This window comes from Erithacus rubecula (genome assembly GCF_903797595.1).
Source record: "Erithacus rubecula genome assembly, chromosome: 4".
NCBI classification, from domain to species: Eukaryota; Metazoa; Chordata; class Aves; order Passeriformes; family Muscicapidae; genus Erithacus; species Erithacus rubecula.
This window is the reverse complement of record NC_136686.1, coordinates 56,531,676-56,559,126: the sequence shown is the minus strand read 5'-3', so window position 1 is coordinate 56,559,126 and position 27,451 is coordinate 56,531,676. Positions and strand designations below refer to the sequence as shown.

The 27,451-nt window shown below is 43.6% G+C and overlaps 1 protein-coding gene across 2 annotated transcripts in view; it reads left to right on the top strand.

The window, feature by feature from the left end:
- Window positions 1-27,451, top strand: part of LHFPL3 (LHFPL tetraspan subfamily member 3) — a 228,923-nt gene that overhangs the window by 171,389 nt on the left and 30,083 nt on the right. Inside the window, exon 3 of one of the 2 annotated variants that reach the window (XM_079303187.1) lies at window positions 20,613-20,660. The exons of the other annotated variant lie outside the window; for it this stretch is intronic. Within the exon in view, the coding sequence (XP_079159313.1) occupies window positions 20,613-20,629 (17 nt within the window). The 3' untranslated portion in view covers window positions 20,630-20,660. The remainder of the gene's footprint in view (window positions 1-20,612; window positions 20,661-27,451) is intronic. 2 annotated transcript variants of the gene reach the window in all.

Below are 27,451 nucleotides of genomic sequence, written 5' to 3'. Positions count from 1 at the left end.
CTGTCCTTGGCTGGAACCAAGTAGGAGTGGTGTGAACATGTACAGGGAGCAGGGGAGGGGCAGAGCAGGGCTGTGCTAAGAGACCTGGGCAGAAAAGTGAGCCTGTGAGGTTTGGTGTCACCAGGGACAATGGGGGAGACAGAGGCAAGGCTGGGCTGGGGAGCAGCCAGGCTGAGCAGGGCAGGGTGCTGGAGGCTGTCAGGGAGCAGAGCAGGAGCACATCCTCTCTGTGCTGAGTCTGGGTGCTCAACAGGAGCAGAGAGCAGAGCAGGAGCACATCCTCTCTGTGCTGAGTCTGTGCACCCAACAGGGGCAGAGAGCAGAGCAGGAGCACATCCTCTCTGTGCTGAGTCTGGGTGCTCAACAGGAGCAGAGAGCAGAGCAGGAGCACATCCTCTGTGTGCTGCTGAGTCTGGGTGCTCAACAGGAGCAGAGAGCAGAGCAGGAGCACATCCTCTCTGTGCTGAGTCTGTGTGCTCAACAGGAGCAGAGAGCAGAGCAGGAGCACATCCTCTGTGTGCTGCTGAGTCTGGGTGCTCAACAGGAGCAGAGAGCAGAGCAGGAGCACATCCTCTCTGTGCTGCTGAGTCTGGGTGCCCAACAGGACCATGGTTACACCTTGCTCAGTTGTAAAGACACAAGAACATTCTTCTGGTAACAATAGGCACAACAGCATCTCCTGTGGAAAATCCCATTGTCCAGAGGACATCAGGCAGACCACTGGTGTGAAATTGTAGAGAAATCTGTTTCCACTGGATGTGCTTCTGCTCTTTGGAAAGAAAGACTTAATTGAGGCTGTCAATGTTATATTTTCTGTAAGCACTAAACTCACCTGGCAAGCCCTGAGACACTCCCAGAATGAAAGGAAATGTCATTTATGCCAAACCTTGCTAAGTAATAGTCCCATTATGATCACAATGCATAGAAAACAATAAATTATTTGGTTTGTCTGTATCTTGCCTTATTTCTGTCTATGCACTAGGAGGTATTAATGCACTGACAGGATTGTGTATAGATTAAGAGCAGATCAGCAGCATAATTGATGCAGAATTAGTCATGAGTTCCAGTCCTGTCAGCAGTGAGTAAGTAGGTATTTTTCTGGCATGAGCCTGCTTTGGGAAATCCCACTCCCAGACTTTATGGCTCCTGTTTATATGTGGAAGTGAGAACATTATTTAGGCTTTGATAAGCAATATCTTCTACTCGCAGCATAACCATTAGAAGCTCAGCAGATGTGTTTCATGATATATATAATCCTTTCAAGCTCCTTTTTATCCTAAAGGCACAATAAAACCTTCACACAAGATAAAACTAGTGAGTCTAACTTCCATGGTTTTGTTCAGCTTCATGTAAATTTGTTCTGTTTGTGGTTCATTTTGTAGTTTCATTCTCCATTCATTCCATATGGTTATTTTAAAATATCTGTGTCGGTGTTTCCCTGTATGCACGTCCCACTCCATCCTGGGCCTTACTTTTTGCTTTTCTGAGCAGCAGGACTGCTCTGTTCAAAAAGCTGCTCCTTTTTCCTCCTCATTTCTCATAGTTCAATTACATTTTAGTGAGCTTCAGAAGACACTGTATATTTCTCAGAGCGACTCAGGCACATCCCCCACAAGTTCAGGCAAGGCTGAGACAGCAAAATCTGACATGGTATAGACATGGAGTCCTTACACTAATTTCAGGCACATCACACCATCAGACTCATTGCAGCTCTATCCCTCTTGGCCAACACCTCACACATCCAGCAGGGTCAGCTCTGCTTCTCTCCCTGTTTGATCTGAGCAGGGATGGAAGCAAACTCCAGGCAGAAGGGCCAGAGTCAGCTTCAGGCCAATTTGTAAAGGCACAGCAATAGAGAAGTAGTAGCACTGGCTAAATGTATCCATAAATAAATGCATCTGGAGGCTGGAAAATACAGATGAATGATGCCTACATCATTGCACCTACCACTGCTGCAAGCCCCACTAAGTAGCAAATAGGCCACAGCTATCCTCGTATATCCTTGGCTACAAGCTGCAGTCACTTTATCAGGTAGCTGTGCCATAGACATACATCTCTTTATTTGGCTTTGTCTGTCATCCCAGGCTGTCTCTTCTGCAGCAGCATGGCCAGTGACAGCCAGGAGCACAGTTCAGGTGGGACTGGCACCCCAAGGACATCTGTGCAGAGGTGCTGACACACGTGTGGTACCCGAGCTCTTGCAACCAGGCTGATGCAGTCAGTACTTGTCAAGGGAGAGCAGAGTCAGCTTGTCAACTTGTCCTGCATGAGATGCACTTCAGGTGCTCACAGCTAAGGCAAGGCTGGGGAGGCAAGGAAAGGTGCAGCCATGCTGTGCCTCTTGCCCCCAGGAGTAGAGAGGAGAACATGGTCTGTTTACACTTACTGGTATAGACATAACCCGGGGTGCCAGCATGAAAACCAGCTCTGGCAGGGTGTGCAAAGGCTCTGTGTGCTGCAGTAATCTCTGCTAGTGGGTGTTTTCCTGCTGCTCCTGTCTCTGCTGTTCATTACCCATCCCAGCACTCTGGTAAATCTTCCTCCACATTCTCTCACATCCCTCCTGCTCAGTCTGCCTCACAATGGGAAAAGATTTCCATTACAGCTCTACCTCACCACAGTCAATACACACTGTATGTGATGTAAATTCATCCCTCCTGCTGGAATTTATCTTTGTTTACTCAAATAACAACACCACATAAACCTTAGTCTGAAACTCCTCTTGACCTTTACAGTTTTCAGTCTTTTCCCCTACAGGGCTCCCAATGAGCTGAAGAAAAAAGTTAGCCTCTCAGGCAAGGCCAATAGGCATTGAGAGCTGTAAATTATTAAGTATGTTTAGCAGACTGGCCTGGATTTGGAAAAACAATTGTGACAAATAATTGGAAATTAAGCCAAAGAGCAAGATCTTGTGATTGCATCTGCCTCACTGAAAGAAAGACATTTCATAAACATAATGACATGTGGAAACCAAGTTAAATTAGGCATCAAATATATTTCTCCAGAGAAAATTGAAAAATGAAGTTTCAACTGGCAGGTCTTCAAATGAGAAATGCAGTTGTCTGGGGATTCCTGTTTGCTTTGGGGGTTTTCCAGGAGCAGGAGAGGGAGCAGGGGAACTGTAGCACATTGCAACCATAACCAAGGGCTCTGTCCTGCATCCCTCATGCAGACTAAATTCCCACAGCCAATTTTATATAAACAGAGGCAGACCTTTCCTTAAATATCTGCCCTCTGCTGAGTCATCAGAGCTGGAGGATGAGGTCCTCTCTTGGATGCAGCAATAGGATTAACACCCATTCCAAGGCTGCTCTCAGCCCCTCCTGCCACCGTTCATCCATCAGTGTCAGTTCTGCTTTTCCCCCCAAATTAGATTAATCTGTCATTCTGGGATTGATAGTTCAAACTATTTTCATACAGTATTGCTGCAAAGAAAATGTCTGAAGAACTTCTTTCTCCACTGGCCTACTGTAGTCCCTTTTAGTTCCTGAGAACCCCCATAAAATTTTTTCAAGGGTTAGATTGTGCCATTTACTAAATATTCCATATCTGTAACTAGACCAGAGGAGAAGACTGAATGGTTAAGCCTCCTGTAACTTTACAAGGCAAACATCCTCCTTGGCATCACATCAATCAAATCCCATAGAAATTCCCCCATGATATATTTAACTTACTAATGAAGGCAGTTCAATACAGCCATAATTGATTTAACCTGTGTCAGGGCACAAATATAATTTTAAAAGTTCTGGTATCTGAATAACTTGTAGATAAATTTTGTACATCATGGTTGCATAACTAAATTTGGAAAATAATTTCCTGAACTGCATGTCTAGCCCTTGGTTTGGTTTCTGCAGGTTACCTCAAACAAGATTCCCACCCCACTGCTCGTGTTGTGTTTTCTCAGCATGTGGCTCTTGTCAAAAGCCACAACTGGTTGAATTCCCCTGCAGAAATTGGGTACTTGAGCAGGGGATCATGACATCAAACAGCACACACTGTCAAGGCTGCCTGACAGAGGAGACAGCCCACTGCTGACCTTCTGCTTCTCACAGGTGTTCAGGGCTCCAGGAGTGTGTCACACACACGGATCATAGAGAGCATTGCTTCTAAACATGGCCAAAAATGCAGAAGAAATAAGTAAGAAATATTAAGCAGCAACATTTTTTTCACATCATTGCCAACTATGTTATAAGCATTTTTGGTTTTCTCTCTTCTCTCTTTATAAGCTCTAACTTATTTGAATAGTGTCAGCTACAGTAAGGTTGGACAGTAAATAAGCTACTTAATGTTAGAAATTGATTCCTTGCAGATAGATTATTGTTGATGGTGGCAAACAAAGAGTGTTTACAAATCATGACTGATTTATTGATATAAACTGTATTTCTCTTCCAGACAAAAATATTAACATTTCAATTTAGTTCAAGTTTTTTTCCCTGTTTTTAATGCATTTACATGCAAAAGCTATCAGCAATCTAGAAGAATATGCAGAACGTTTAGACACCTCAAGGTTATCTCTATGTGTGTATTCTATTATTAATGTACATAACCATTTTGATTTTATTCTCATATGTTAACATTCAGGAGAAAATGCACTGGAATATAAAATTTCTCCACAATTTGCAAGAAGCAAACAAGATTTTCTTGTTGTGAATTTGGGACGGAGAAAACATCTCTAAATAAATTTTTACTAACCTAAGGGCCAATGCTTACTTCAATCCCCTGTCATTCCTCAGACTGAATGGAAGCAGGAGTAGCCCCAAGTGTTCACCAGCCTGATACAGCACTCTGTATTCCAGAAAAAGGAAAAAACCTACTTTGTACTTTCTCTAGCCTGAAACTCTAAAAAAAGCCAGAAAAACAGTTGGCTCATCAAGGTCAGATTGGGTAGATCCCAATCCACAGCAGTAAACAACAGTGTTAGGGTTGTGGGGGTTTACAGACACCTGCAGCCTGACCCCAAAGGCTGCTTCCACACTGAAATGAGCTTTCCTGAGCTTCAGGGCATGCCCATCTTCCCTCCAAAACAAAAAAATGAATTAGTATGCTCAGAAATTAAAGAAATACATAACCCAAAAAGAAAGTCATAACGAGGCATCATTTAAAGGAAGAACTACTTAATGAAATGCAAATGGCTTGTATTGGTTGGAGCAGATGCATTCTGGAGGAGGAGGAGAAACTCAGAGAAGGAGGGGAGCTGTGGAAGGGCCTGTGGTATTTCCATGACTGTCATCTCCAGATCTCACAGCTTCACCAAAATCCAGCCCACTGTGCACCTGGAAATGTGTTTGAGTTTCGTGAGAGCACAAAGACACCATGGTCCTGTCACCTCAGGTCAGAAGATGCCATAGAAGAAAGGAGATTGGATCCTGGATTTACAGCCTGGCTCTGTAGGACCATGGCTTCTCTGTGCCCCAGGTTTGTTTGCTCAGCTGCACAGTTATGGATGAAATGCACATTCCTGAACTTTACAGTCCAGTGCTCTCCCTTGGAAGCACCTTTCCTTTGCCTCTGTCTCTCAACAGGTGACTGAGTGAGCTCTGTGTGTTTCACCTTGCCCAAAGGGGTCGGTGATGCCGGGTGTGAGAGGGTGTAGGGATGGGGCAAGGGGCATAAGGAAGACATGAGCTGATGCTAATGGATGACATAAATATAAATAGCCAACAGGGAGAGCTAAAACTGGACCAAGCTACAGCTTACTGCCAGACAGTGGGAGAAACACAGGGTAGCTTCAAGGGAGGAATTTTATTTCTGCTTTGGTACGTGCCAAATGCAAGGTGACCTTCAGCAAGCTGCTGTCCCTGCCCACAGCACTGGGCTTGACCTAGATGACCTTTGAAGGTCCCTTCCAAGCCAAGCCCTTGTGATCCAGGGTTCAGGAGTGCTTGGCTGATAATGTAGGACATGTCTCCAGACAGGGAATTACAGTGCTGTGGTTCCATCCCATGGAGCAGCAGGTGCATGTGGGGCAGGCAGGAGTGATCCCCAGGGAGTGATACCCAGCAGAGCCTGTGGCTGCTCCAGGGGCAGCACTGCAGCGTGGCTGGTCATGATCCATTCAACCCCAGCAGGAGCCGTGATGGTTCCTTCCACCCCAGGATGCAAAAGGCAAAGGCAAGAGACTCAGGTTTCATTCAGCAGAAAGCAGCAATGCAGTTTATTGCGTGCCAACAATTCAGTTTTGTGATAGGAGAGAGAGAGAGGGGTAAAGGAAAAGAAGTAAACGGTGGGGAGAGAGAGATAAAGGATGGGATATAGCTACCAACAGACAGGATGCATCCTCATGGCCGTCCAACAAGACGAGTCATCAATTCAATGGGGAGAAAGAGACTCTTTCATCTCAGAGACTCTTTAAGAAAGTCACTTTTTATAGTCCTTTTCCAAAGCGAGTGGCCTCTGGCCAAAAGGTGAGGAGATGTATGGACTATTGTATGTGGAGATCATTGCTCCAAGGAACAGGTGCTGGAACAGGATGCTATAAGCAGTACCCTGCTCGAGAGCAGCATACCATGGCAAGCACCAGGCACACCTACAAACAGTCCTTGGCAAGCATCCACCTCAGCCAGGCCAGAACTCAGGTCCAGAGGGAGTGGTGGGGTCCAGGGATCTCAGTCTCTGATGATGGTCATGAGCCAGATCAGAGAAACTTCAGACTGACTCTTACAGGCAGGCACAGGGAACATGCCCAGGGCCAGAGCTGTGGGAGTGCCTCCCACTTCTTCCTTCATTGAAACCCTCTCACTGATCCAAAACCCAGCTTGCAGTGCTGGAGCACATGGAAATCCCCCGACAGCAGCAGTGCACTGCGCCTCTGCTGCCCTGGCTGTTTGCAAATCCGCATTTTATGGAGCACCATCACTTCAGCAAACGACCTCCTGACCCTGGTGTCCATCCATCACACAGAGCATGTGTTTGCCAACAGGAATATCTACTTGGACAGCCAATGATTTAATAAGCTTTTCTTCCTACACAGAGTATATTGATTTTTGCTTTTAGTGAGAGCAAAAGACTGTATTGTCAGAGTAGGTGTTCTGCAGTGCTTGCACCCTTTCCTCATGTATACTTTGTTGTATTTCCCTCTGTATGATTTCCTTCATCTCTTATTGCCATAGATATGCTTCCTGTCATCTTTGTGCCCTGAAGCATCTCATTTTGTTTTCACTCATATTTTGATTAATGTCTTCATAAGTTCTGCTTTCCTCTACTGTGGCATGATTGCTCTAGAAGATACTTTTCTGAGAAAATCTTTGGGATTTGGGTTTGCTTTTTTTTATAATTGCAATTAATTTCCACTTCTCCACTTGCCTTTGGCAATTCCAAATATTTTACTCTGATGTCTTTCTTGATTTCTTTCTTTTTCAAGATAGCAAGATGTTTTTTAATAGTTGTTAAATTAATTTATTTAAATGTTTATCTCTACAAGTTAGAAATCTATGCTTTTAATTCACAAGCCTTGAATGTGGGCTTTGTGTCTAATTTGCACCTCCCTTCTGACAATTTAATTAGGACAATTCTAAAAAAGTCAATGGATTGCACTATGGCCAAATTTGTAGATGCTTATGTCAGAGTAGAATCACATCTTTCAGTTTTCCATTAAATAACTCATTCTTCATCCTTCTGAACACACATCACTGACACATTAGTTTTCCTGTTTATTACCCTTCTCTGCATCCTTAAGAACAAACAAACAAACAAATAAATAAATCAGGAAATATTTCTGTGTTTAACCATTATGGTGTTATATTTCTCAAGAAGCAGCTTTGGCCATTGTAACTCAATGGCTTTCCCAGGAAAGTCACAGTAAGAAAATATGTGTGAGGTCCTGCTGGAATAACCATGGGCTGGGAAAAGAGCAGGATCTTAAATTTCTTGCTTTATCATCATGTGCATCCATGATCTGCTGCTTGTCACTGGATATTACTATCACTCCAAGACATGGAACCATTCAGGAGTTGGAGGAAAGTTACTCCCTCCTAGGGCTGAATACTCCAAGGGTCCCAGACATGGCATCTGGGTTAACATAAGGCACAGTCCATATATCTTTTGTCTCCCTGGGCTGTTCCACCACTGCTACCACTGTTCAGACTTTCACTCTATTATAGTAAGTATATGAAGATTTGATAATTTCTTTAAATGCTGAGTAAAGGACTCTCTGCTAAAAAAGTCTAGAAGTACCAGGATAGAATATCAACATTCTCTTTTTCTTTCTTTTTTTTTTTTTTTTTTTTTGCCCATCCTCTCTCTAAAGAGCTGCATTTTGTCAAAAGATAAATTGATGAAAGCCTGAAACATCATTGCATGACGCACTCACTTTCCTGTTGCAAAGCCAGGCGTGGGAGTCAATTTTTGCCAGCTTCTTGCCATGAGACTGACAACTTAAAGGAATAAAAAGTAGCTACAATGAGCTTCAAAGAAGGTGGAGATTATTGTTTTGCTGCTGGTGAAATGATAACCACCTTTGTTTGAACCTTTTAGCCCTGTTGAGCTCAATCCCACCATGGGCTGAATATTCTAAGTATACTGGGAGCCATTTGCTGGGTGCAAAGGCAGAGCCAGAGCCACAGCACAGCATCTCTAGTCCAGGCTGCAGGACTGATGCACAGAGCCTGCACAGGTGAGCTCACCAACTCAGTGAGGGTGAAGCTCTCTAACAGGCATTTGAAAGATGTTGGTGTTGCACTGAGGAAAAAATAATTAACTCTGAAAGGTGAAGAGAGAGAAAAAATGGAGTGAAGGTATTTACTTTTGTGAAAAAAAAAAGTATTGAGTTTCAGGTAGAAAACTGTCTCAGGATGAGAACACAGGATGTTCTCTTGAATGATCCCCAGGTGAAGGCAGCACCCACTGGAGCTGTGTCAGCCTGGCTCAGTGCCACCCATCCTGCTGGGACAGAGGGGAGCTGATGTGGTCACCCATGCAATGTCCTGCTGTCCCTCTGCTCTGAGAACAGTTTCAATGAAGACAGACAAGCAAGGGGTTCATTGTGCTGAGAGGCATTTTGGAATGCAAGCCAGGCTTTAGGACTGAATTCTGGCACTGGTTCTTCACATGACTGTCCTGCTGGAAGGGGAGAAAGAGCAAGGAGGGGCCTCCTACTCCTGCAAGAACCTCAGCTGGCATGTACACCCCTGTGCACCTCCAGGTCCCAGAGCTTGAAGCTGGGAGAGAAAACTAGATTTTATCACCACTCTTAAAATATCACCCACCTGTGCCCTTACTGGGATGGACTGAAACATAGCATGTATTCAAGAAAATTAGAAAAACATTGAGACATCTTCATCAAGCACTGCAGACTCCTTGTCTTCCCTCAGCAGCTTGTTTCAAACCCTCACTATTAACATGTTTTCCCTAATTTCCACTCCAGATATATTTGGCTTCAGCTTTTAACCATTCATCCTTTTCCACCAAAATAAAGAGCTCATTTGTCTCTGTGAAGAGTTATTCTCTGTAATCAAGACTTTTCAATCTTTATGATAAGCTAGACAGATAGTGCTTTCTACACCTCTCTGTCTCCACATTAGGTATTTTCTGTAGTCCTTGGCCAGCTTTTGCAGCTCTTTTCTGCCTCTTTCCCAGTTTTTCAGCATCCTGGGTGGATACTAAGACCACAAATAGCATTGTTAGCATCAGCTCCTGCCTCCATCTCAGCATCCCATTTAGCCACTCAAGGTCTCATTAGCCTTCTGAGTTATTGGAGGACTTGAGTTTTTGTCTTCTTGTTTGGCCTCTCAATCCTTTAGAGAAAAAGCAGCACTTAACTAGAGCAGCTACTATTTCTTTTTCTGTAGAGTTTAACTCTCTATTTGGCTGTACTTAAAAACAGTGGATTTGTCTGACCAAGCAATAGATCTCATGTTGCTGCCTCCTCTTCATCTTTTAAACATAACATCGATTCTTGTGCAAGCTGCAGATTTTATCAGCCACGATCCAGTGTACCATCTGCACTGCTGATGAGCAGTTTCAGGTCTAGCAACAATCTCTATACAACCCTGCTAGGTGCCCTCGTGTTTAATGATCATGGCTTATTGCCAAATGGTGCTCAGGGAAAGCAGTTCTTCATTTTTGTTTTCTGTGTGTTTTATCAAACCTACACAGTGCTCGTGTTATGCCCTGGAATATCAAGTCAAACACCTTAGAAAGTCTTTTCTACTGCACATATATTGCATAAGCCCACATTTTATATAAGCTAACTTGAAATCTGGGGCAGTAGCAGAATGTTTGTCTACACTGCAGGCTTCACTCTCACTTTGTTGGTTTGGCAGCTGGAGGCAATCTCCAGCCATAATCTCCAAGAGCCCTGCACAAGTTTATTTACCCTGGCACCCTACCTGCCTCCTTAGCAGCACAGTTAAAAAGCCAGTTCAAAAGAGAAACCCTTTCACATCAATTCATTGAGAAAGTGATGGCAGTGTCTGCAAGAAACAAATGTAATTTGTTTCAAATGTTAATCAGCAATTTTCTGGCATTTATACATTTACTCAATAATTCCCTTGTCCACACAGAGAGGACCTACCTACCTGTAGGAGATTTTTATTTACGCCTGGACAGGAGATTTGGTGATCTCTGGGGTGTGTTCCTCCTACTCAAAATCTTAGACAGCACATCATCAAAGGAAACAATCTTGGCTAGGAATGAATAACCACCACAGACCGAGATCAAGACTTCATCCCCTCCTGGCATTGCAGAGTGTCCAGGGCAGTCCCAGCAGACTTTTCATCATGACAGCCACCTGGAAAGATTTAATACAGTAGAAGGGAGGACAAACAAAAACTTTCTTCCTGGAATGCAAGAGTAGGAAACAGCAGGGGTCCATAGAAATGCTCTTGAGTAGAAGCAGCTCTCCACAACCAGGAAAGCTGAGTATTTCCTCTGTCTTCTATGCAGAGTTCAGCAGTCTTTCATTTCAAATGCCTTGTGGCCTTTACATTTTCTGTCACAGACAGTCTTTCTGTCTTATATTGGCTTTCCTGGATCCCAAGCTTAGGAACCCATCTCTCTCCTCCAGCTGCAAGCTCCCTACACACATCCTGCTTTGTGATTGCTTTAGGAGGGTTAGATCCCTGAAAGGTGGATGCTACAGCACCATGGCTTCACACTGTCACCACTTTGTGAATCTAACTCTGGAGCACTCTGCACCTGCAAAGGAATGGTGGTATAGGTCTACACTGATATCTAATTTTCAAGGATTTTATGACTGATTTTCAAAATCAAAATAAAAAAAATTTAAAAACTCAATCCAAATACAATTTATCAGCCACAGGAAAGCTGATTATTTTTGTCTCCTCTTGGAGTCAGGAATTCCTTACATGATGACACAGTTTCTCAAAAACTGCTGAACATCTGTGCTGAAACTTTAAAGAAAAAAGTGCAACTTGAGGCAGAAAGAAGTCACAGAACATTCCAGTGCAAATTATCAACATTGTGGGTATTTATTATTGACTGCAAGCAGGAGTGTGCAGAGCACTCAGCAAAGGGCACAGTGTTCCAGCACTGCCCCTGCCCTGGGCAGAGGCTGCCAGGGGCTGGGGCAGGGCTCCTCCAGCTCCCCACTGCTCCTCGTGCTCCTGGCTGTCAGCCACTGCCTTCTGATGATAAAGCAACTTTTAGGAATCCCTTTGTTTAAAGCAGTTGTTAAGGTTGCAGAACTAGCTGGCTTGCTGCAAGGAAATAGGTGAAGTCTATACCTAAGGCATTCCCACTGAGCTGGATGCAATTTTTCTTCGGGTTCCTTTGAAATCTTTCTCTTTCATAGCAGAATTTCAGACTAATAGTTCTTCATTTTTCAGCCTTTCCTGCTGGAATAAGGACTTTTTTTCCTCCATGTGTCAGCAATGTGGTGGCTGTGAGGAGGAATGCAGTACAGGACACTGGCAGTGGTTGATCTTCTCAAAAGTAATTTGGGGGTACCCAGTTTGAACCAACTTTCAGGAAAAGAATGTCCAACTAAACCAAGTCCTCTGCTGAGAATCTTAATGTGCTCAAGTCATTAGGTATTTTTGGGAAAAGAGGCCCCAGCAGAAGGCAAGGGCAAGGCTCAGCTCTTCCATCCTGTGTGACCATGCCCCAGCTCCATGGTGACCCCTGGCCTGTGTGTCCCTGCTGAAGGATGCTCCCAGTGCCCTGCAGCCAGGATTTCTCCCCACGTCTCTGTGGCTGTGCTGCAATGATGGTTCCCAGCCCAGCTGTGCTGGGGTGACCTTTATTGCCCTGCACTGTAAAAGCTGTTCCATTTTTATAAATATCTCAAAGTTCACTGCATGAGGGGACTGCAACTAGGGCTTTCTCTCTCTGATATAAGGAGGAGGAACAGCTGCTTTGAGTTAGACCCTTTTGTCTGCCTCCACTGGTTGTTACAAAGATGATATTTTCCTTCCCCTTCTGCACACAGGTGGTATTTGGGCTATAGTTCCTCTGAATGCTTTATGTTGCAATTTTACCTTTGAAATATGCACCTTTTAGAAGGCACTCTAAATTCTGATTATATCTCTGTTTCTCCTGAGGAAATGAGGGAACACACTACTTGTGTCCAAATTACAGAGTTAGCTACCCAGGTGCAACACACCTGCCAAGTGGGATGAGTGGTGGGAAGAGGAGCACAGCAGCAGCTCACAGTCATTGCTGTATATTTTACTCCCTGTGCTGTTAGTACATTAAGTTGCTGCTTGCAGCAAGCAGGAGTGCCCCTGGAAAAAACCACAGGGAGGGAGCAGAAGTAGCTGTGACACAGCTGGCTTGTGCCAGCTCCCCAGACCCAGCACTCATTCCTGTCCATGCCAGCCTGCAGTTTGAGGGCAGCTGTGGCTGCTCACCTCAGGGCTGAATTTGGGGGATGCTTGTCTTTGAATGTTTCTCATGATTGCCTACCTCATTTGCTAATGGTAAGTGCTCAGTGTGGGAGAGTTTACAGGCAGGAGGTTGCTGCAAGCAGGCAAGGAGCTTGGCTGTGATCAGAGAGAGGTGCTCTTCTCTTGGTTTCTGGGTCCCTTGGTCCATGCAGCAAGAGGCTGGTGCCAAACAGTGCTGGCAGTTCCAGCTTCTGACAAAGAAAGCAGAAAGAATCTGGTGGTGCTCCAAAATCCAGGCCACTGAAAGGATGTTCAAAGAACCTGTGCTTGAATGGCTCAGGGAAGACACTCACCTGTTCAGAGGTACCATCCATGGACTGTGCCATCCAGGAGAGAAGGACCACAACAGCAGGGTCAGCTTGAAGGCATCTGTTCTCATGGGGAAAGCTCCTTTGATGTTAATTACAAGGGCCCTGGTATTACAGTTACATATGGGATTTATCCAATATGAATCTTAAAGAGTTTTTCTTGATCCTTCGTGCCTGTGATTTCCTATTTATACTAGTTTGAGATCTGAATCTGACACCTTATCTAGTGTGCTGCATACTGACAGTTAGAAAACCTAACTTGTCCTAGAATAGCCTGGTTTTGCAAGAGGACATTGCACTGAGAGCCTTTTCTTGTATAATAATTTTGCTTTAGAAACTGATTACTCATGGTTCCTATCAGATCTGAATTGTAGATACCTGAGGGAGTGTAGCACTGGGATATTTTAGATTGAAATCACTTTGCTATCTGTTCTACTACAGCTCTCTTCTAAAGTAGGTTTTATATTATAAATTACTTTATAGATTTGTAAAGCATGACATAGAAACATTATACACCCTGTGAGTGCTTTAAAATTAATTTGTTCTTGAGCGTGTCCATGTATGAATGAATTTGATATAAGCCTTTCAATTTTATGCTTCACTACAGAAAGTGCACACAGTACCAACTGTAAATCAACTGCCACACTTACTGAAATAACTACTCGGCTATGAAAAGAGAGTCTGCCCAATATTTAAAGAAGATTTAGATACAAAAATAATAATGTGTGCAAGAGAACTGACATACTACCTTGGGACTTTTGAACCTAAACCAGCGAGATTAGTAAGGTCACATCAATGTGCAGATCCTTCAGGTCAGGGCTGTCTGACAGAGAGACCAGGAAATTGAAGAAAGTTAGTTGGGATCACATTGTTGTCTTGACCACCACATTCCCTGAGCTGAATGACTCACAAGGATTCACCAGCAGCTCTCCTATGTGTGCAGGTGAAATCACACACTTGGGCTGCCACATAAAGTGGGATTTTCAGTGTGCATGATAGATGTTCAGAAGGGGTGAACAGCATTTAAAACTGCATTTCTCAACCTTCTATTGTTTAAAAATTGCAGTTTTGTATTGCAACAATGCTTTATGAACTTGTGCCAAATTCAGCAGTCCTGGTTCCAGCCCTCCCTTGCCTGGGAGAAAGGAGCCCTGAGTCCCCTGCTGCAGGGCAGCTGCTGCTCACCCAGCACATTCTGGGGAATGTGGCTGAAACCTGTTCCTTCAGTGTGACCCAATTCAATGGAAATGGCTTCACTGGCCTTTGCCACCAAGCTAAAACCTGATGGTGCTGTGTCTCCACCAAAGGTTGTACCAGGCAGAAAACTCACTCAAATACGTGCTCTGCTCTGCTCAGCTGCTGAGCATTTGTACAGTTGCAATGAAAAGTGAAATAGTCACAGCAGGAGGTCTGGAGAACATCTTATTTCAGGTGACCTCTGGCTGGAACTAGAGAGCATCTCTAGTAAAAGAAGGGCTTTGGCTCAAATCTCTGCTTGCAGAAGAGTGGGTTTTGACCTCAGTGAATGTCTTTTCCTTTGAACACCAAGTCAGGGAAAAATAGCTGCCATAACTTATTCTTCCACTTTGTCATGCCAGCTTTTTTTCCTCTACTTTTATATCATGTCCCTCAAACAATGTATTTTGCTGATCTGAAATTAATTTTTTCAGAATTGCATTTCAAAAGGCTGACAGAAATCTTTTTTTTTTTCCCCATTTTAAGCTACTGAACAAAAAAAATCAGTGATTCTTTCAGCTGCCCTGGTGAGAGCCCTCAGCTCATGCTGCCATGCTGAGAGTCTAGGGAGACCCAAAACAAAAGCAGCAACCTGAAAGGGAAAGAAACTAAAAGAGACCTCACCCAACTGCCACAGATATAGGTATTGAAATTCCTGTTGACTGTAGTAATTCAACAAAGAAATCTTTGTCCATTATACTCAGGGAAGTTTACTATATAAGACATACACCTCAGAAGCAAAACCAAGACTTTTGATGATAAAATAATTTCAGGAACAGCCTTTTTTAAAATCATGCATTTATGGTAATAAGATAAAGGGATGAAAAGTGAAGGTGCAATTAAACAGATTAAGCCCAAACTTTGTTGCTTCTCTGAGAAAACAGTGGAAACAAGTGTGTTGGGAAAACATGTAAGAAGAATAGTTTTTATTTTCAATAGGGTGTTAAATGCTGTGTTCTTCTAATAACAGGCACAGCATGATGCTTTTAAATAGCTTAAGTAAAGGAGGTTCCAGCACCCTTGCATTGTGTGACTTAGATACAATCACTGACATGTTTTGCACACAAAAGAGCTACTCAAATGAAAGTATTATTAGTAATAATACTGAATTACTACTAAAAACCCCAAAATGCTTTTCATATGAGCAAGTATTAATATAACTTCTAGTTATTCTAGTATAAATCTAATATTTACACTATTATTAATAGCTGCCTGTATAAAAACTGTTGGGTTTTTAAGTGTTTCCTCAAAAGTCAATATGGAAAGCTTTTCTTCATATGTTTTTATTAAAAAACATGACAGAACTACATTTCAGCTCAGCCTTGCTATTAATTCTCCCCAGGATGCTCTGAGTTGTGGGCGGGTACTCAGACCCACATTGCCCAGTGCTCTGCAGACAGCAGTGCACTGCAAAAGCCAAGTCAGGGCTCTCTCTCCTGCTCTTGCCCTCTTCCCAGTCAGCATGTGAGAAGGAGAAAAATGTCTCCTCCTCCTGGCAGCCTCCAGCAATGAAGGTGGGTCTGGCTCTAGAGTCCAGGTCTCCATCCAGCAAAGCTTTTAAGCCCACAGTTAATCCATCCCCATTTAGAAAAGTGCAGCTGTAGCTGCATTTTCCAGTGAGATCCGGAGCACATGCCAGCTCAGGGATTTTGGGAAGTGCTTTGGTGAGCAGGGATGGGCAGCTGGGAGGGGACCACGAAAAGGCAACAGCAAAAAGGAGCAGGGAGGGCAGCTACAGTGGCATTGAGCAGCAGGAGCAAGGAGACTTGAGTCAGGCCATGACTCAGAAAAGCTCACTCCAAATTCAGTGCCTTTGCTGACTCTGGTGCCAACTTTTCCAAGTCACTTCACTGTGCTGTTAGAGTTAACAGCAACCTCTTTGACAGTGTCCTTCTGGGATTTACACAAACAAAGGGCACATGGAGAAAGCCAAGTGTTAATGATGACATCTTTGGTGAAATTATCTGGTTTCAGAAGCAATTTCCATTATCTCTCTAGAACTTGCTAGAGGTTCTTGATTCTGACCTTGGGGACACACCTGTGACCTCACATCTTCCACTGCTCCACACTCCTGCAGTCAGGATCCTGTTAGGTCAGGCACAAGGAAAGGGTCAGGGCCAAATGCTCAGTATAATTCTCCAGATATCATGGGCAAATCTAAGAGCAGCAAGGGCAAGTAACTCACAACCCCTCTGCTTGTGGAAGGCTATTCAATCCAGCAATAATGAGCACAGGGAAAAGAGCAGCTCTCAGGCAAGTTAGTTTCAAGAGTGGAAATAACTGAGTGTTTGGGAAGGAGGCTGAGATTTTGGTTGCTGGGACTGAAAAATTAACACAGTAAATAAAATATCAGAGGAGCCCCTTTTCAAGAGGCTCTTTGCACTGCCTGGGACCAAACCCTGGCTCATCTGAAGAACAGGGCAGAAATCCAGATGTTCATGCTCAGAGTACTCCCCAACATGCCATGACTGCCTCTTACCTTTGATATGTGGGCTGTTAATTTACTGGAACGTTTGAAGCACAGGATGAAAATGTCTCTGATGATCTCAAATGGGAAGTTCTTCTTCAACAAAATGCTTCACAGGAAATTTTCTTTTTTGGAGAAGTACATACTAAAAAAGTGCTAAAGACTGTATTGTTCAAGACAAATCTAAGAGTTGCTGTCATCTAAAATAAGCAGCTAGTGCACTTTGATGTACAGCAGAAACTTTTTGGATGTTACAAAAATAGCCCCTTGTATTAATCTGACAGGTCCAGCCCCCTGGAGGTGCACAAAGCCTCAGCACAAGCAGAGCTTTCTGAAGCCTTGCTGAGTCACCACATCACCAGCTCCTGACAGAAAGGCTTCTTCTAAATGCTCCCTGCAGGCTTCCCTAATTGCTGTGGTGTATAAAACACGGCGTGTGAGGATGGTACAGGTTACAGAGGCTGAAAATCTACAAGCTACAACATCTCAGTATCATAAAGATTGTTTCTGTTAGTGATCTGACAAGGCCTCATATCTTACTGCAAGATGTCTGTGGCTTTAACTCATCGAGCACTTCAATTTTCCCTCAAGAAAATTTCAGGAGCAAAGGAGAATTTCATCTTAAGAAACAAATTAAACAACTACTTTTTATACTAAATATGCCTAACCTAAAGCTTTCTCCCTATTATTTCACAAATGCCTTGAGATTATAGAGGTTCAACTAGCTTAGTAAAGATGAATTGCATGTGATCCTGGGAATACAGCCATTGCATTAATTATTCTTTCTTTCCATTGTGTTAGGCTTTTTGTAAATAATCTGCATGTTTAATGAATAGACACTAATTAAGAAGAAATGACATGCTTTACTGTGGTATTAAAACCTGCTCATTGCCATAGGCAAGATGTCATCAATATTTCTAGCTGAAAATTACTACTTGAGATATATATCATGTTGAATTTTGCTGTAACCATTAAAAAGAAAAGCTAAAAGAATATTTTATTGCTGGGTACAAACAGCCATATGCAGATTTAAAACTATGTAACCAAATGCATAATTCATCAATGTATATGATACTTTGGAAGAAAGGCATTATAAAAAACTTGATTATTTCGCAAATCCCAAAAGACAGAAAAATCTCTTTAAAAATCTTTAAATTTCCAGAACAAGGCTGCTCTAAACATCTAAATAAGACCAGTCAAGTGCTAATATCAGTTGTTTCACTGCAAACATGTGCTTTCTTTATTGTCTTTAACAGACTTCCCTAAATTCACAGTGGTAACAGAACAGTTACCACTGCCCCAAACAGCTGATTTATATGCCAAAAATGCCACTTGGGACCAGTTCTACCAACTTTGTACTTACAAACAATCACATTGATTTAAATGGGATCAATCAGGTCAGCAGGATTCAGTCAGGCAATGTCTACATCAGCAATAGGAGCAGCACTGCAGGAGGAAATGGCTCGTGCAGGGGGCCCAAAATCTGTGCCAGCAGCCTGGTGGAGACACAGCCTTAACCCTGCCAAGCTCCTGCTTGGCCCCACAGCTGCCTATTAGCAGCTGGAACAAACACAGTAACTGGGAAATTCACCTCTGAAACATCCTCCCAATCCCAACAAGGGTGTGGGCACATCCCCAGTGGCCATGGACCTGCTGGTGTCCCATGTGCATCACCATGGTCAGCCAGGAAAAGCTCCTCTGGGTCTGTCCATGGCACTCCAGGGAAGGGCTGCACATCCCATGGGCTGAGGTGGCAGCACAGGCTGTGTGTCCTGCAGGGCTGGACAGCAGGGACATCCTTGGGTGACCCAGGGAAAGCTCAGGTGTCTGGGGAGAGCATGAGGTGCATGGGAACCTTCATCAGTGCTTGAATGAGGAATTGCTTTCCTAGGATGGTCACCAAGTGTGTCCAACTGGTTTAATGCCTCTGAATTTTAACAGCTGCCACCTAATCTGCACAAAACAGCATCAGTTCCATTTAACCAGGATGTGCCAGAGGAGGCAGGGAGCCAAGCATGGTTACACCACTACAAATTCCTGATTGTTTGCTCTCACAGTGCAGAAGGACCAAAATAAAATAGGGGAATAGGAAAATTATATCACTGTTACTTGCTTAATAAGACACTTTATCTCATTTTTCCCCAGCATTATAAATGAGACAGCTGCCTTGCATTGTATCTCAGTGCTCATCCAGCCTATTCTTCAGCACCTCTATTTGTTCTGGTTTTCATTGCTGAAATAATGGTAGAGATAAGCCAATGGAGGCACTCCAGTACCAGTATACAAAGTCACAGCTACAAAGAAAGACAGAAATAAAATTATTTTTTTAAAAAAAAGTACATACACAGATTTTTTTTCCCCTTACTGCCTACTGTGAATCTTCAGAAAAGTCAATATGTTGATTATTTTCAGCAGGGACATGCCAATCACATCATCAATATGTTTACATATTTTCAGCTACTATATGTAATTTCTCTGCTGTATTTTGCAGTTCCTCTACATTAGGCCCAGCTAGAAAATACAGCTCTGGTGGTAGTTTGGCTCTTTGTGGTTTACATGTTAAATCCACAGTAAAGTCCTTAAATTATTTTCAAAACAGTTTTCAAGTGATAATGGGACAATTGGTCTATGTTCCTAGTTAAGAAATTACTGTTTTGAGATAGTGTCTCAAATTCTATCTGTGTAATATCTCCTTTCAGGCTCCCCTTGAATAGCAGAAGCTTAGGCCAATTGATTACTCTGCCACTCTCTCAGGAGATAATAGTTTTCTCCATCTTACTGATTTTTATCTGTTCAGTAGTGTAAGGTGTAGATGTGCAAGTACTTTATTTCTTGATACAAATCCTTCAGCTTTCAGGTGACTTAGTACCTGTCCTCATCAGACACGAAAGGTTTATGCACTGTGCAAAGTACTGTAAATTCACAATAAATTACAGAAGCAATTACAGGAGATGACTGAAGATACTTTGAGATCCAAAGCACTGTTAGGTTCCCCTGGGCTTTCTCAGGGTAGCATGGGCACAAGATCTCACCAGAGGAAGCTTTTGTGGGTGCATAATTAAAAGCACAATGCATGGCTGACCTTAAAATTTAAGCCAATAAGAAAGTTTGTACATAAAAGGAATTGGTAGGCTGGGTCTTTCAAATGGTACCTTTGATTTTGGAAGTAAAATCAAAGATGAGGAGCAATGTATCAACGAGATCTTGATGTATGATTTTGGTTTTATTACTCTAATTTCTCACCTAGAGGAAAGATTTCTACAGATCTTTCCACACTGAGATGAGAAGTGGTACAGTTTTATGTTTGGTCTAATTCATTGCAATGATTTGTAGGGGTTTGTTTTTTTTAAATTTTGCATCTTTATTCAAATATTATTGAAGCAGCCAGATTAACATAGTGTTTAAAATTGCTCAATGATCAAAAGGTATTACTGAGTGTTTTGATTCTGACATGACAGCAAAAAAATTAATCTTACTGACAGTAAAATTCTTCACTTGCTTATGTGTTTATTTATGTTCTGTCACTGTTTCCTCCTCTGTTAACCCCGGTTTTGTTCACCTGCCTCCTTAGCAATCCATTGAATTACTTACCTGGCTTTCAGAGAGTTCCCTGTCTGGATAAGTTGAGAGAGAAGCCCGAACCATTTACACTCTCCACACTACAGCCAATGAAAAGATTGTTTACAAATTATACTGTGATGTGCAAGATCTCATTTGATTATACCTTAACTATTCTGTTTTTCCCTCCCTACCTCACAGATGATGGAAATGCTTAGAACAAGTTAAGGTAGTGTGACCCAGACTAACGTAAGTGTGAGCATGGCACCCAGGGGACGAGCTGTCCAATGTTTGCTGCTTCTGCCCAAATGCCTTGCATGGCTTTCTGCTCTTGTCTCGTGTTTCTGATGTCAGGCAGCATGTTCAGCAACATGTAAGCGTTTCATTTGGTATTTATATCCAGCTCAGCTTTGGTTTTGTGTAGTCTTAATATTCTGCCTTTTTTGGTAGCTTGTGGCAGCTGCTAGTGGCAAATCTGCAAGCTGTGTGTGTCATTCCTGCGTGACCTTCAGAAATTCCTGCTAGGATCAGGATCCCCTGGATGTGGCTGCTTAGAAACCTGCAGCAGAGGTGTTGAAGTGTGTGTTTCAAACGGGTCAGGGGCAGAACTGGCCCTCCTGTGCTGGCTGTGGAAGCAGCTGCTCCTGGTTTGTGTTCTCTGGGAGCCAAGCCTGCTCCTGGTGCTCTGACAAGGACGGCTCTGCTGTTGTCAAACTCTTGCTCCATGTGGCAGAAGACACATCAGAATTATGAATGTTGTATGCACAGTCTCTGTCTAAAAAAGACTGCTATGAGCAAATATGATGCTTTCCTGTGTTTATATACTTTTAATCTTAGTGTATGTACAGGTTATGATGGTGAGACTAATCACAGCAGCTTGAAACGTGCTCACCCACATGCATCTTGTGGTGCCTGGCATGGAGAGGCAGAGCTCAGTCATTCCCTTCCTGGGAATGGGAATGGGTTTCTTTCCCACCAGATTTTACACTCATATTTTAAGTGTGCTGGTGGGGTCTTTTGTCATGAGGCTGGTCAAATATTTACCAGGATGCCCAGCAGGTAGAATCATTTCCATCCTTGGAGATCCTCAGAACTTGACTGGACATGACCCTGAGCAACCTGCTCTCTTTGGACCTTCTTTGAGAAGAGAATTGAAATAAGTGACCTCCAGGAGTGCCTTTCTACTTACAGTTGTCCATGATTCTACAGTTTCATGACTGTACACATGGGGGGTAGAATGAAACCACCAAAATAACCTTTAAGCCATCATTTAAAACCAGATCACCAGAGATCAGTGTTCTGGTGACTGGTGCATTTTTGTGGATAATAAAATGGAGTTTGTTGAATGCTGATTATTACTCTCAGTATACCCAGTTCAACCACTTGCAACTGAACTTACACAGAAATATTTGTTGTTTTCATATTATGCAACAAAATATAGGTGTTGAATAGCATGTGTTGTGTGAGATCAAGATGACTTATCAGAAACACCTCTACTTTTGAATTACTGGAGCTGTGCCAGCTGACACTGCCAGCTGTCTACATGATGTTTTTATAGCTCTTCTCAAGTTTCCCATGTAAGATCCCTGCCTCTGTTCCTAAGACATTAATGATTAGACTGTCAGAGCTGAGAAAATCCACCTACTGAGCAAGGTCACCTTCGCTGTTCTGAGTAACAAAGGAAAATGCTAGGCTAACAAGGCTCAGGAAGTCCTAATTAACGTCAATGGAAAACTCAAAGCCAGAGAAAAATAGGGCTGGTAAAACAATTCTCTCTAGAACTAAGGTTATTTTTTTTTTTTTAGGCATTGTAAAAGAAGCCTGGAAGCTGTATTTTCAAATATGGTTAGTGCTGGGGATGGGTTTCAGAAAAGAAAGGGAATCAATAAGGGGTTTGTGATTTCCTGCCTCCTTCTCCTCAGTGAGTTCCTGCCAGCAGTCAGAGCTCTGAGACTCAGCTGAGGCCCTGAGGCAGCAGTGCTGTACATCTCTGTTCCCACCTGCCAAAAAGTCACCATGCTCCTTCTTCAGTTTGGCTCCCAAAAAATGTGTCTCCTCAGGGACCAGAGTGGGGCCACCCCACAATCTCCCACCTCCTTCCCTTGCTGCCAGAAAACCCATCTTCCCTCATCCTACACAGTAAAAAAAACCCATGGCCAATATCTACCCCCAGTTGTGGGGGGAATGGATGTCCACAGACCATATTTTATAGAAGGCAATTCACAAATCTGTCTCTAGCGCCACTTAAGGATCCTGAATTTGTCTTTGAGTCTTGTGAAATACTCCATCTTCCCAAAGTACCCTATTAAGCATATTTGCTCCCTCTTTCTTCCCCTAAATTAGTGTCAGTTCAAAATTCAGACTCACTCAGCCATCTCTGATTTCTGTGTAAGCCCAGCCCAGCGCTTCTAGAAGAAGCTTGGGCTCCCCACCAATATCCTTCTATGCCAAGGATGTCTCCAACTCAGTTCCCTTATTTTAGAAGTGTGAGGGAATAGTCCATAAATGAGAGTGGTTTTGGTTTTCAGTGCCTATATGTGGGTAATAGCACCTGCAAACACAGTTTAAATTCCAGAAAGGTATATTCAGATATGATAAACAAAATTCCCACAGCCTTTTCAGTAGTGGGGAGAACAAATAGAGGAAACAATTCCCTAAGGGTGCTGTGACTTTCCAGAGTTGGAAAGCCCTAGGGATATATTATTCAACACCATCAGAAGTGACTCTGATGCAATTAGCCTACCTTGGGATAAGAAGTAGTCCACATGACCTCCCCAAGTTCCCTCCTGCATGTTTTTGTATGATTCTGTTATTTTAATGATGATAAAAGCCTCAGCCAAAAACTGTAACCATGGCTGTAGATTGTGTGCATGTATAAGCAGGTGAGAGCAGGACACAAATGCAGTGGTGAGAGTGGACAGAGCTGAAGAGCCACTGCAGACTGCTGGATGTCACCATCTCCCTCTTGCACACACACAGGGGTGTAAGTCACAGTGCTCTGCCTCTCAGTGTGACACCAGGCCAATGTCACACACTCAGCCAGCCCCAGCAGTAGCCACAGGGCCAGACACTGTGGCCCACTGGATCTGGCTCCCATGGGTTCCTCTGCACACCATCTTGTCTTGGCTGCCTCCCTCCTTGAGCCTCAGAGCCTCCATCCTTCATCAAACCCTGCAGCACAGTTACCTTTGCCAGCTACATCATTCTCAGGAAATGACAGGAATAGTTCTTCCAAAGACTTTCAGTGCAGTTTTTTCCCTCACATGAAGGTTAAATCCTCAGAAAACCACTCACAGAATGCCATCATTGATCACAGTGGTCTCCTACAATTTCATTCACCCTTCACCACACACATTTTTGACCATGTCAGATTAGGAGATTGGTTTCTTGTCTGGTGGCTTCTCTCTGAAGTCTCAGTTTCCATGACACCCTCTGTGCTTCCCAGGCAAGCACAGAGCTCCTCACACTGCTGCTGGGTGGCCTTGAATATGTCCACACTGCTACTGCTTGCTGTTCATCTGCCCCACAAGAGCATTAAACAGAAGTCAGTGCTCTCTGAGATGGTCACTGCGTGGCTCACTCACCTACTCTTGATTTGCCTTTGTTCCCTCTTCAGATATTCCCTGCACCACAGAGCAAGGCATGCCTTCAGCAGGACATTTCTCCTCTTATCCTAATCCCTGGCTGTCCTTTGCTGCTGGATTTATGCTAGTCTCTGTCATCTCTGCAGGGTCCTCTGTCCTGGCATTTCCATTTGACCCATCCCTCATTCAAGCTGCAGTTGTAGTGCCACCCTGGGGCTCTGGGAGCCATCCATAACAAAAAGGGGAACACAGCACTTCTTCCTCTACCCCCACCTGCTGTGTTCAGCCAGATGCTGATCCTCTCCAGCACTACCAGCTTTGAACTCAAAGTCATATTATCCAGGGAGTAAACAAGTGTCTCTGTGTCTGTCACTGGAATAGTGTGTAGGCACAGCTCTCCCTTCTCTGAGGCTGGTGTTGCTCACAACCCCAAAGAATGGTGGTTTTTAACTTCAAGCAGAAGCACACTCACTCATTCACTGCTGAAAGTGTGGTTATTACTCAAGCAAGGAGTGCACTCTTGGGCAGAATCCCTACCCCATCCAGCATATTAATATGGCTCCAAGGGATGTGGAGGAGCTTTATGCAAGTGGAGACTTGAGACTGAGCCCAGCAAAGCACATTGTTTCCTGGAAGTGCATAAGGAGCCCTAACAAACTCAGCAGGATGATCCATGGACTGAGAGGTGTGCTCTTATCTAAGTGCTTTTCTGGCTGTGGGCCACAGACCAGCTTGCTCCTGAGAGCCCATGGGACAGCTGGGAAAGCAAATTCTGCCCAGTGGAATACCAATGCCTCTCTTGCCCAAAGACTATCCAGCTTCCTGATGTGTGAAAATTGCAGGGTCTTTATAAAAGACATGGAAAAGCTCAGCAGACCTCAAGCTTCCTTCTATCAATAGGGCAGTTTCAATCCTTCACTAGGGCTGGCCAGCCTTTCTGCATCATGTGTCCCCAAAATGCCAACATTTCCCTATGACCAGCAGCCACCAGATGAACCACGAAGATCTGAAGCAGGACAAAGACCTTGTGGCTGTTCACAAGAGCAGAGTCCCCTCTCACACTTGCTATGGAACACAGCTTGGCTGGGCTTGTTCTGGTGTCTGCAACCCCAAATCCTGCCCTACCACAGGGACTGCAGTGTCTGGTCGATGCTGTCAGTGCCATGGGAGCCACAGTGCTTGGAAACCACAGATGAACTACTCATCCAACACAGCCAAAGGATCAGAAATTATCCAGTATTAGGAGCTGGATTTGCTGTGAATTGTAAGCTTCCTTCACAGTGGCAGCATGTGATATGTCTTCTCTGCACCCAGACCACACAAAGAATGCAACAGACAGAAACCCAGACAGACCAGAGCTTCCCACAACCTGGCAGCACATTAAACTTGTAAGTTATTGGGCATGAGCTGAGCTGGAGCAGGCTGGTGCTCTTGCACACACTGCCTTACCTGTCTTCCTGATGAACAGCTAGTTTGGATTTTCCAATCTTTCAGCATACTCATCTGTTAGAACATTTTCTTATTTCTTAAGATACATTCCCCTTTTGTACACTCCCCTATTGACAATCATGTTAGCAACATGAGACTTCCAGCACTCATCTTCTCAATCACAGCATTTTCAGCAGTAAATGATCCTCTGAAATTCAGACTAGAGGCAAAAAAAACTCTCTACCAGTGCTCATTGAATCAGTTTTTTCTCATTACAGATTTCTGTTTTGTATCAAAATGTGCACTGAAAAATGCACCTCTTGCTATGGGAACCCATCTTTAACAGACTTGAAGTGGTATAAAGGGTAATTAATAGGTTAGTCCCATCTCTAACATCTGTGACACAATTACAAGCATTGCAAAATGCAAGAATATTCCCCTGTTGATGAATCTGATCTGTCATTAATTTTGGTCCTCACTAGAGAGGCAAGTGGGGTTAAAGGCCAGGAGAGCATATACCTTTGCAACTCCCTTTGTCAGCCAGAAAAAAAAAAGAAAATAGAGTGTTTTTCTCATTTTGGTACTGGCTTGGGACACCCAAAGCACCACTATCTGGATGTTGAGGAAATGCGGAAAAAAACAATTCCACCATAATGAAGACATTATGAAGCGCTGTCTTCAGTCTATTATATATTAAGGGGAGGGCAGTCATTCTCTAGAATGCCTGAAGCCAACTCTGAAGGCAGAGCTCATATATTCTCAGAGGTGTGGAGCTCAGATCCACTTTGAGGGGGAGAAAATATTGCCTCTATCCAGTTCATGCCAGAGGAGATCTCAAAAGGTAAATCAAAGGACACTAGGGACAAACCTTTGATAAAAGCATATCAAAACTTTGTTTAATTTTTTTGCATTTCTGTTGTAAAGCAGACTCACTAGAGACAATATGATCTACAAAAGGAATATGTTGCTAAATCAGGACATAACTTACTGGAAGGATGAGTAATGATTTCATCTCTGTCATTATATCTTCCTATCAATAGCATATCTCTGCAGGGAACATGCTCACCTCCAGCTGAGTGTCACATAATCCCTGTAGGAGAGACTTCAGGTGCCAGACTCAAGGGCATGACACACCAAACCATCCAAAAAACAGTGGGGCAGATGGCCCCTTGTTGAGATCACATGTGCATAGATATATACATTTTGTGGTATGTTCAATATCCAGCACATAATCCCTTCAGTTTGTAAAACTTGCTTCTGCCCAGGTGTGTGGGAAAGGGCCACTTGTTAGACAGCAGAGAAAGGGGTGATTATCCTGGATACAGGCATGACCACAGACCCTGAGTGTGACACAGCCATGGGATCACTGTGTGATACAGACTGGACCAGGTGAGCTGGTGGGTCTGCACAAGTACACCTCCATCCTACTAAACTTCCAAATATCTAAAATCCTCAAATGCTGCCCAGACAGCTTCTCTGAACAGAGCAGGATTAGTGAGTTAATGCCTGGACTCAATGATCTTAGAAGTCTTTTCCAACCTTAATGATTCTGGGGTTCTAAGAATAAGTGTGCATGGGGGGCTGCACTGGGTTAAATACCAAATCACAGAATGGGTAATGCTGGGAGAGATCACAGGGGTCTAACCTCCCTGTCCAAGCTCTAGCTACAAACTGAGCCCCTTATCTTTCTTCTCATGCCTACCCTGCTTGACTGTACTGGGTAAAACTATTAGCTGCTGTATCCAGGCAGCACACACCCCCAGTCCTATTTTCAACATTATCACCATCCTCTCTTCTCTCCAGACTGATGCTGTCTTTTAATCCTGATGACATTCCCTCAAGAGCCTCTTACAAAATTATCTATTACTATTTGTTCCCACAGTAGAGCCATGATAACTCAGTTTGCACAACCTTCTCTGTTCTGGCCCTCTTGATGCTCACCTTGTCTTCCCTCAAAATGTCACAACTAAAATCAATTCCTAGCTTCAATTCCTTAGCAAACCACACTAAATCCTTTCACTGTTTCAC